The 10,000-nt window shown below is 47.1% G+C and overlaps 1 protein-coding gene across 7 annotated transcripts in view; it reads left to right on the top strand.

Moving 5' to 3' along the window:
- ank1a (ankyrin 1, erythrocytic a) overlaps positions 1-10,000 on the top strand; it is a 65,066-nt gene that overhangs the window by 32,537 nt on the left and 22,529 nt on the right. For all 7 annotated transcript variants that reach the window (XM_076270934.1, XM_076270933.1, XM_076270930.1 and 4 more), the window contains 13 exons: positions 50-128; positions 491-606; positions 868-1,092; positions 1,566-1,720; positions 1,936-2,147; positions 6,035-6,239; positions 6,511-6,607; positions 7,134-7,362; positions 7,705-7,833; positions 8,591-8,710; positions 8,805-8,889; positions 9,085-9,159; positions 9,507-9,638. In XM_076270934.1, coding sequence (XP_076127049.1) covers positions 50-128; positions 491-606; positions 868-1,092; positions 1,566-1,720; positions 1,936-2,147; positions 6,035-6,239; positions 6,511-6,607; positions 7,134-7,362; positions 7,705-7,833; positions 8,591-8,710; positions 8,805-8,889; positions 9,085-9,159; positions 9,507-9,638 — 1,859 coding nt within the window. The remainder of the gene's footprint in view (positions 1-49; positions 129-490; positions 607-867; positions 1,093-1,565; positions 1,721-1,935; positions 2,148-6,034; positions 6,240-6,510; positions 6,608-7,133; positions 7,363-7,704; positions 7,834-8,590; positions 8,711-8,804; positions 8,890-9,084; positions 9,160-9,506; positions 9,639-10,000) is intronic.

Raw genomic sequence — 10,000 nt, 5'->3', positions numbered from 1 at the left:
CGTTTTCCTTTTTTTTCCTCTCTCTCTCTCTCTCCCTCTTTTTCAAAAGGAATTACTCTCCAGCAATTCCCAGGATTCCTTGTGTGTCCCCAGAGACTGTGGTCTTAAAGGAGCATGAGATTGATCAGGTCTGGAGCCCCATTGCACACTGACACTAAATACGCCCACCCATCACCCAGAGTGGGCCCACACTGACTCATCATTTATCACTCTAGCAGTGATGGCATGCTGAAGATATTTTGGGATTTTCTACCCACTTTCATGATACCATAGTGGAGTCTTTGTGCTAATGGTTCTTTGTACTTTTTTGTTGTTGTTCAAAGAAGTTGTTAATACTTTGTATAGGTTTATAAAAGAAGTTCAGATGTTTATGAGAATTGTTCAAAACATTTAATGGCAGTTATTGTCTATGGAAAGTGCTTTATTCAGTTCAGTTTAACTGAATTGGATAGAGATGGATTGAACTGAACCTGTATGTTCCCCTTTACAGCAACACACACCCCTCCCCCTGCCAAAGGAGTACGATGAGGACTCACTGATTCCCAGCAGTCCTGCCACTGAGACCTCAGATAACGTCAGCCCAGTCGCCAGCCCCATACACACTGGGTCAGTGTGGACACACACACACACACACACACACACACACACACACACACACACACATACACACACACACACACAAATTAGACAAGCAACGCAAATCTGGTCACATAAATGGTGATACCACCGACTGTTTGACAGTGTGATAGTATACACACCATATGTGCTTAATATTGTATAGGTAACATGCCTGTGCACGTGAATGTGTATGATGTATACTTTGGATGTAATTGACTTTGTATCCATGGATGGGTTGTGTATTTACAGGTTCCTGGTGAGCTTCATGGTGGATGCTCGTGGTGGCTCCATGCGGGGCAGCAGACACAACGGGCTGCGTGTGATTGTGCCTCCACGCACCTGCGCCGCCCCAACCCGCATCACCTGCCGCCTGGTCAAGCCCCAGAAGCTCCAAACCCCGCCCCCGCTCGTGGAGGGGGAAGGGCTTGCCAGCCGCATCATCTCCCTGGGCCCAGCGGGCATGCAGTTCCTAGGGTAAGAACACCAACAAACCAACCAGCAAATATGCATTGTGTTAAGTTCAGCATGCGTCACGTTCAGCCAGATTTTCACAAACAAGTCAATTAGGTGCCACATTAGCAATAGGCACAAATTATGTTGTCTGTTTCAATTGGCTGATCCTCACAGCAGGAAATTGACAGCTCATCCACCAATCCACATACAGTACTTGTAGACAGGAAGCATTTGTATAGTATGTAAGTGAATGGGTACCTGAGGGACACCATTTTAAAAATGGTGGATGCTAACTGGCTGAAGCTAACCCTCCAAATCCTGACCCCCCCTGAGAACACACACAGATACATAGATAAACAGACAAACACACACACATGCACACAATATAAGTGTGATCCCAGCACACTAAACTCAGTTAATAGAGCAGTTTCTCATTCAAATTAAGTTCAGTTTAATAAAAATGTGTCTTTTTATGTGTTTGTTCATGCTAACAGGCCAGTGATTGTGGAGATCCCCCACTTTGCAGCACTGGGGCGGGGTGACCGTGAGCTAGTGGTCCTGAGAAGTGAGAACGGATCAGTGTGGAAGGAGCATCGCAATCGCTATGGTGACGAGGTGTTGGAGACCATCCTGAACGGCATGGATGAGGGTAAGCGACATCAGCAACGATCAAGAACCAGAAAGCTAACATTCTCAGCTGAGCTAACAGATCTTAGTCAACACAGCGACAGCTATTCACTTCTACTGAGACACACTGAGGCATATTTCTACTTTTAAGTTGAAGTACCGGTAAACTCCTGGATTGTAGCTTCAGCGCCAGCCAGAAAATCCTATCTTTAGCTTGCTCTCCTCTGTGCACCCCAGACCTAGAGAGCCAAGAGGAGCTGGGGAAGAAGCGAATTCGCCGCATCATCTCCACCGACTTCCCACTCTACTTTGCCGTGGTGTCCCGCATCCAGCAGGAGAGCGACCTGATTGGTCCGGAAGGAGGTCAGCTGACCAGCAAGCTGGTGCCGCAAGTGCAGGCATCCTTCCCCGAGACAGCAGTGACCAAGCGTGTCCGGCTGGGCCTGCAGGTGAGCTGGGAGCAGCAGCAGCAGCAGGAGGAGGAGGAGGAGGAGGAGGAGGAGGAGGAGGAGGAAGGGGGTAGAGGAAGAAGACTCACCCCCTAGGGTGCATGCGTTTACAGCCACCTTCCCGTCACTACGTATCTGTCTGTCTGTCCATCCTGTCACTGTGATTGGCAGCTCATCCTGTCCCAGACTGCTGTGTGAGGGATGTCAGGGATGTTGCTGGGAGGGGTGTGAGGCACGCCATTGGGTTTGCGTCAGTCCCACAATATAGTTTGGACCTGACTAACTTGTGAGCAAGTTTGCATCTTCGAATGCAGGTGGTTGTGAAAGTCTGTATTCTTGAGTATGTAATATTGAAAGCAAGTTTTAAATGAAAGGTGTTTGTTTGGTGTATGTTGGTTATCGGATGGTGTACTGGTATGTTGATTGTTGAATGTTGGTTGGTTTGAGAAATCTGGCATTTGGATGTTTTTTGTAAGTGGTTTGATGGTATTCGGGGTATATGTTGAATGATGAAGAAAGAGCCTGGACCTAACTTAAAGTAACTTTCAGTTGAATGTGCTTGCCTTATATTTAATTATGTCTGAAAGGGATTGTGATACCTGTTAAGGTGTAATTTCATGCTGTTGCTTAAAGGCGCTATGTGTAGTATTAGCAACAGAATGTGAAGAAACAACCATTTTAACGTAATGTCAAAAACACCTATGCTGTATTTCCCAGATATGCACTGTTAGCAAGTCAGCAAACCAGCTAGCGCTGCACCTGTGCTCTTGTAATACCACTTTGCACCACATGTGGCGTTGTGTTAAATGCAATGCAAGTCAATGGAACAGTGCCGTTGCAATCATAATGGTGCATTCAAGACAACTCGAAACTACACATAGCACCTTTAACTATGATTCTGCTGGTCCACCAACTCTGTTACAAGACATTCAAAGATATTTTGAAAGGTAGATCTCCAGAAGCAAGACTGAGCACCACTAGGCTGCATCTTGTAAATGCATGATTGGCATGTTCAGTAATAGACAGGAGTGAGCAGACTGTAACTGGTTGGATGAGACTAAGACTAAGAGACGTGGGTCTGTGTAGCTGTGCTCAGTTAGAGGACCGTATTTATGGGTCTGTGTACTGTAGCTGTGCTCAGTTAGAGGACCGTATTTATGGGGCTGTGTAGCTGTGCTCAGTTAGAGTACTGTATTTATGGGGCTGTGTACTGTAGCTGTGCTCAGTTAGAGGACTGTATTTATGGGGCTGTGTAGCTGTGCTCAGTTAGAGGACTGTATTTATGGGTCTGTGTACTGTAGCTGTGCTCAGTTAGAGTACTGTATTTATGGGGCTGTGTACTGTAGCTGTGCTCAGTTAGAGTACTGTATTTATGGGGCTGTGTACTGTAGCTGTGCTCAGTTAGAGGACCGTATTTATGGGGCTGTGTACTGTAGCTGTGCTCAGTTAGAGGACTGTATTTATGGGGCTGTGTAGCTGTGCTCAGTTAGAGGACTGTATTTATGGGTCTGTGTAGCTGTGCTCAGTTAGAGGACTGTATTTATTCTTCCAGTGATCCCCATGATCCTCCGTGACCCTCCTCCATCCTGTAGGTTCGTCTCAGGATGGAGATTTGCTGGATTCCCCCACGCAACAAGCCCCTGAGAGAGTAACTCTATGCTGAGCAAGTGAACCACTCATTGGAGTGTAAAGTGAATTATGTTGTCACGTGACCCTGAGTGTGTTTGGTGTCTGCTGATTCATCTGATTCACCCTGCCTTTTTGAATACATGTTATTTGAAGTTATCTACTGAAATCTGGTCTAAGCCACACAACAGTAGTACATACTGTAAATCTGCCGACTTGTTTGGGTTCGTAGTCACTAAATAAGCAAGGGAAATGTACAGGCATTCAGTTGTTAATAATGTGTGGGGCAAGACCTCTCCACTTTTCATGGAAGTCCTGACAACCTGTGGTACATAATTTATAATGGTTGCTAAGGAGTGCTGATACAGAAATACTGGATGAGGTTTAGAACTGAACAGTGCAAAACTAATGAATGGAAATATTAATCTATCATCTGTCCTCTATGCAACGTTTCAATGCCTTAGCTGCTATTTCATAATATTGTACTGAACAGCTTTACTGCTCAATTCTTATAGTTGAGTTGACTTGACTCAGAAATATTTTTAACAACTATAGCAGAATGATTTATTACCTTAATATTCACAATAGCCTTATTAGGGGTTACATACAAGACTGTCATATTTAATGCTTAAATGAATCAACTGTGCCTCATGCATATGATAGCACTTTCACAGTCTCTGTGCCTTTGTAACTTTTTACAATAAAACACTTTTATTGATCACCACCATGTCTGCTGCAGTCATGTTCTTCTAAGAACAATTTATAAAGGAATAAAAGAACCCTTTCTTTTCTCTTCTTCATTCTTTGTTCCTTTTCTATGTCTGGGTGTCATCATTCATCCATTTGTACCTGTTATTTCTTATCTGTCCCCTCTACTCTCATTTGCATACACGTCTATGTGTTTGTCCATTGACACGACATGCTCCATTATTGTTTTCTCTGTTATTGGTTTTCCCTGCAATTTTCCTTTCACCTGCTTACCCCCCCCCCCTCTCTCTCTCTCTCTCTCCTGTTTTCATTCCATGTCCACCCATCATGTGCCACACCACCCCATCACTTTCCCACCTCTGTACTTTAACTGTGTCTCTCCATCATCCCTCCTTCTTTCTCACATCCCGCTGCTTCGCCATCCCCTCTCTCTCCACCACTCCTCTCTCTCCACCACTCCTCTCTCTCCCCCACTCCTCTCTCTCCACCACTCCTCTCTCTGCACCACTCCTCTCTCTCCACCACTCCTCTCTCACCTCCTGGATTCTATCTGTACTTTCACTATGACTGCACCCCTCACATCTCTCACACTCTACTCAAAACCCCCACCCCTTCCACACCCACCCACCCCCTCACATCTCACACTCTACTCAAAACCCCCACCCCTTCCACACACACCCACCCCCTCACATCTCTCACACTCTACTCAAAACCCCCACCCCTTCCACACACACCCACCGACTCACATCTCTCACACACTACTCAAAACCCCCACCCATTCCACACCCACCCCCTCACATCTCTCACACTCTACTTAAAACCCCCACCCCCTCCACACCCACCCACCCCCTCACATCTCTTACACTCTACTCAAAACCCCCACCCATTCCACACCCACCCACTCACATCTCTGCATCACTCCTCTCCATCCCTCACCTCTTCATTTTTGTTTTTCACATATCCTTTTCATCTCTTCTCCTCCTCTGCTCTCTGTATCCCTCTATGACCCTCTCTGTGTGTCCCTTCCTTATCTCCATATCCCCTTCCCCATATCTGTTTCATCATCTTCATCCTCTGCACCTTTATCGCCCATCAATCACTCTGGACTCATCTCTCTATCTCTCTTCCTCCTCACTTTCTTCATGCCTCACTCCATCCCTCTCCCTCTCTCTTCAATATTCCTCCACGCCCATTTACCTTCCTCCCTCACTCCATTCTTCCACATATCCATCACTCCTTTCCCCTTTTCACCCCCATGTCATTCTATGTCCCCCATACCTCAACATGGCCTCTACTCCTACACCATCTGTCCTTCACAATTACTGAAATATATGATATCACTTATATCAATATATTACTTTTCCCATTTTCTCTCCCTCTCTCCACTTCTTATCATCTGCACCACTCAACCACCTTCTCATCTTTTTTTCTTATAATTAATTATCCCTTTTGTCTCTACCACTTCTCTCTATCCCTCCATACATCCATCTCCTTCACCCTTTTTCTTTCCTTCCATCCATCCATCCATCCTCTCTCCTCTACCCCACCTCCAGGCCCAGCCGGTCCCAGATGAGCTGGTTGCTAAGCTCTTGGGCAACCAGGCCACGTTCAGCCCGGTGGTGACGGTGGAGCCTCGGCGCCGTAAGTTCCACCGACCCATCGGCCTGCGCATCCCCCTACCCCCGTCCTGGAAGGACAGCCCCCGTGACACCGGCGAGGGAGACACCACCAGCCTGCGCTTGCTCTGCAGTGTCATTGGTACGCATGTACCCTACACTAGCACATCACCAACATTTGACATCAACACACACACACACACACACACACACGTATTTCCTAATACACATGTCTCTTATTTTTGGACTGTATTCCCATTCTTAATACTTCTACCCCTATCCAAACACAAACTGAAACTGGCTGCTTATGGACTCTCATATGATGAGACAAATCACAATGGTATACAAAATACATGTCATACAGACATATGAGAGGTAGTACTGTTGTTCTAACAACCCCCCCCCCCCCCCAGGTGGTACAGCCCCAGCTCAGTGGGAGGACATCACAGGAACCACCAAGTTGCTCTACTCCAGTGACTGTGCCAACTTTACTACCAATGTCTCAGCGCGGTAAGCACCCACTTATGCACATATCCCTTTCTTCACTCTCTTCTTCATTTCCTCTTTATCTTGCCATTTCTGTTCTTCAGTACTCTGTTCCTGCTCCTTATTGTATTCACTCCTCAACTTCTCTCTATCCCCTTCTTTCTTATTGTCTCTTTCCTCTCTCTAAAGCTTTATTTTATAAAAATAATGAAACATGAAGCATAACCACATTTCTGCAGTATACTTTAGCCACCGACTTGATAAGCTTATGTAGCTGATTTGCTGCATGTGGAGATGAACAGTCCAGTCCAGTAGTTAGATCTAAAATGTAAAATGTAAACATGTAAAAATAGAGAGGGTGATATCCAATAAAAGTCTGGTCTATTCTGTCTGTATTCACTGCTTACTCTGCCACTGTATACCTCTCTTTGATATCTTTCCTCTCTTCTCACGCCCGTTCTGTTTCATATCCTCCTCTCATTTTCTCTCCTCTCTCCTCCTCCTCTCTCCTCCTTTCTCCTCTGTTCTGCTCCTCCTCCTGTCTTGGCAGGTTCTGGCTGGCGGACTGCCCTCGTACGGCGGAGGCGGTGTCCTTTGCCAACCTCCTGTACCGCGAGCTGGTGGCCGTGCCCTACATGGCCAAGTTCGTGGTGTTCGCCAAGATGAACGAGGTTCGCGAAGGGCGCCTGCGTTGCTACTGCATGACCGACGACAAGATGGACAAGACCCTGGAGCAGCACGAGAACTTCACGGAAGTGGCCCGCAGCCGAGACATCGAGGTACGGCACCCGGGTGGAGAGAGATGGAGGGAGAGAACATCATGGAGAGATTCAGGGAGAGAATGTCAAGGAGAGAGGGAGGGAGAGGGAGAGAGAGAACGTCATGGAAAGAGGGAGGGATAGAAAGTCATGGAGAGAGGGAGGGAGAGAAAGTCATGGAGAGAGGGAGAGAGAGTAGAAGAAAGAGAGATGAGGGAAGGGGCAAGAGGGTGTGAGAGGAACACATAGGTGGTTGTACCTGTCGAAGAGAATGAGGATGAGGACAGGAAGGATGACAGATACTAGCCTCATCTGAATCCTGTTCTGAATGCTGACAGAATGAAATGCTGTCGCCCCCTGCAGGTGATGGAGGGCATGCCGCTGCACCTGGAGTGCTCGGGGAACCTGATCCCCGTCAGGAAGGCCACCCAGCAGCCTCGCTGCTTCAGCTTCCAGGCCTTCAGGGACAACCGCCTGCCCGTCTCGGTCAAGGTGCACTCTGTCTGTCCGTCTGTCTGTATGTCTCGCAGCCTTCATCCCTCATCTGTCTGGGGGCAGCCGTGGCCTACTGGCTAACGCTCCGGATTTGTAACCGGAGGGTTGCCGGTTCGAATCCCCGACCAGTAGGAACGGCTGAAGTGCCCTTGAGCAAGGCACCTAACCCCTCACTGCTCCCCGAGCGCCGCTGTAGCAGGCAGCTCACTGTGTGGGGATTAGTGTGTGCTTCACCTCACTGTGTGCTGTGTGTGTTTCACTAATTCACGGATTGGGATAAATGCAGAGACCAAATTTCCCTCACGGGATGTAAAGAGTATATATACTTATACTGTTTTGCCTATACCTGTGTTTACCGATTCCACTAGCTGTCACAGTAAAGTTAGTCTTATCCTCTGTTAATCTTTCCCTCCCTGTTTCTCCCCATCTACCAACCCATGCTGCTATCATTAATGTCCATGTCGGTCTCTACTGTCTAAGTAGTGTAAAAAGCCAGTGTTTACACTAAGTGCATCAGTTAAGGGTTAAAGTGTCCCTTTCTCAACATGTCCATGTCCTGTTTCTCTTCTATCCTTCAATCTACTCCTCAAACATGCTCGGTCTGTATCATTCTTTTATCTGTCCCTATTGGGGTTATTCACCATCGCCTCAGTGAAATGTTCAACCCTGTTGACCCCCCCCCCCCCTCCGTTACTCTACTTATCAATCCCTCTTTTTTTAGCTTCTCTCTCTATCGGTCTCTTTTCCTCCTCAGGTCAGAGACAGCAGTAAAGAACCTTCTGGGTTTTTGTCTTTCTTGCGGAAGTCGACCAAATACGAAGATAGCCAGCAGGTGCTCTGCAACCTTAACATTACAATGCCTCCCTGCATTAAGGTAGGACACCCCCACACACACACACACACACACACACCACAAACCCAAGCACACGATACGGACACAGTGACACTCTGGCCTTTTCTGATGGCAGATTGTGGGCAGTGAGGACCGCAGGAGGACTTTGACCCCTCTGGCCCTGAGAGAGAGATACAGCGCCTTGAATGAGCCTGCCATGGGTAAAAGCACTCTATTTCACCCTCCCTCACCTGACATACTCACAGATAACGCACATAAACACACACATGCACACACACACACACACACACACACACACACACACATGCACACACACACAGAGAAACATAAATACTCACACCACTCATACACATCTTTTCGCACACTGGAGTGCTCATCACTGTATGTGCCTGCAGCATCATTGAGTGCCATGGAGAGGACAGAGCTCAAGATGGCCGTCATAGCTGAACAGCTGGGACTAAGCTGGGCTGGTGAGTGTGTGTGTGTGTGTGAGAGAGAGAGAGAGAGAGAGAGAGAGAGTAAGGGAGGGAGAGAAATGGGGGGTATGGCGCCTAAGGAATTTCATTTCAGGCCTGTTAAATGTAGTAAAGAGATTTTACTGCAGGCTAGAGGTTAGCACCCTAACCAACCATGAAAGCATGTGTGTGTCTGGTGTGACTGTGTGTGTGTTGGGGGTTGCTTGTGTTTGTGCCTCTGGCCTCATCTGTGTCTGTGTGTGTGTGTGTGTGTGTGTGTGTGTGTGAGTGAGTCTGTGTGTCTGTCTGTCTGTCTATCTGTATGCACATGTTTGTGCCTTTATCTGTGTTTATGTGTGCAGAGTTGGCAAGAGAGCTCCACTTCAGTGTGGACCACATCAATAAGATCCGTGTGGAGAACCCTAATTCCCTCCTGGAGCAAAGCTCTACACTCCTGAACCTGTGGGCTACACGTGAGGGAAAGAGAGCTAAGAGTGAGTACACACACACACAAACACACACACAGTTATGCACATACACAATAATGTTAAAACATCAGTGCAATGACACACAATTGCATCATGCAATGCACATCAATACCCATAGCACTTCTCTCTATCTCTCTCTCTCTCTCTCTCTGTGTCTCTCTCTTTCTCTCTCTCCGCAAATAAGACGATTTTAAAACCACCCACTATCTCTCTAACAGGGTTATGCTCACTGGTCCACTAACTACAACTTTTCTCTCCCTATATTTCCAAACTTGTATATGTCCTCCACCTTCTCTCACATTCATCCCTCCCATCTTTCCTCTCTTAACCTATCTCCTCTTTTTACTACATGCACGACTCACCCTCAT

The sequence above is a fragment of the Alosa pseudoharengus genome, unplaced genomic scaffold (genome assembly GCF_046254945.1).
Source record: "Alosa pseudoharengus isolate Yale_2024_CS ecotype anadromous, Long Island Sound unplaced genomic scaffold, YU_APseudo_1.1 YU_APseudo_1.1_scf_6, whole genome shotgun sequence".
Lineage (NCBI taxonomy): Eukaryota > Metazoa > Chordata > Actinopteri > Clupeiformes > Clupeidae > Alosa > Alosa pseudoharengus.
Note: the sequence above shows the minus strand (reverse complement) of the source record. Positions and strands in the feature narration are given on the sequence as shown.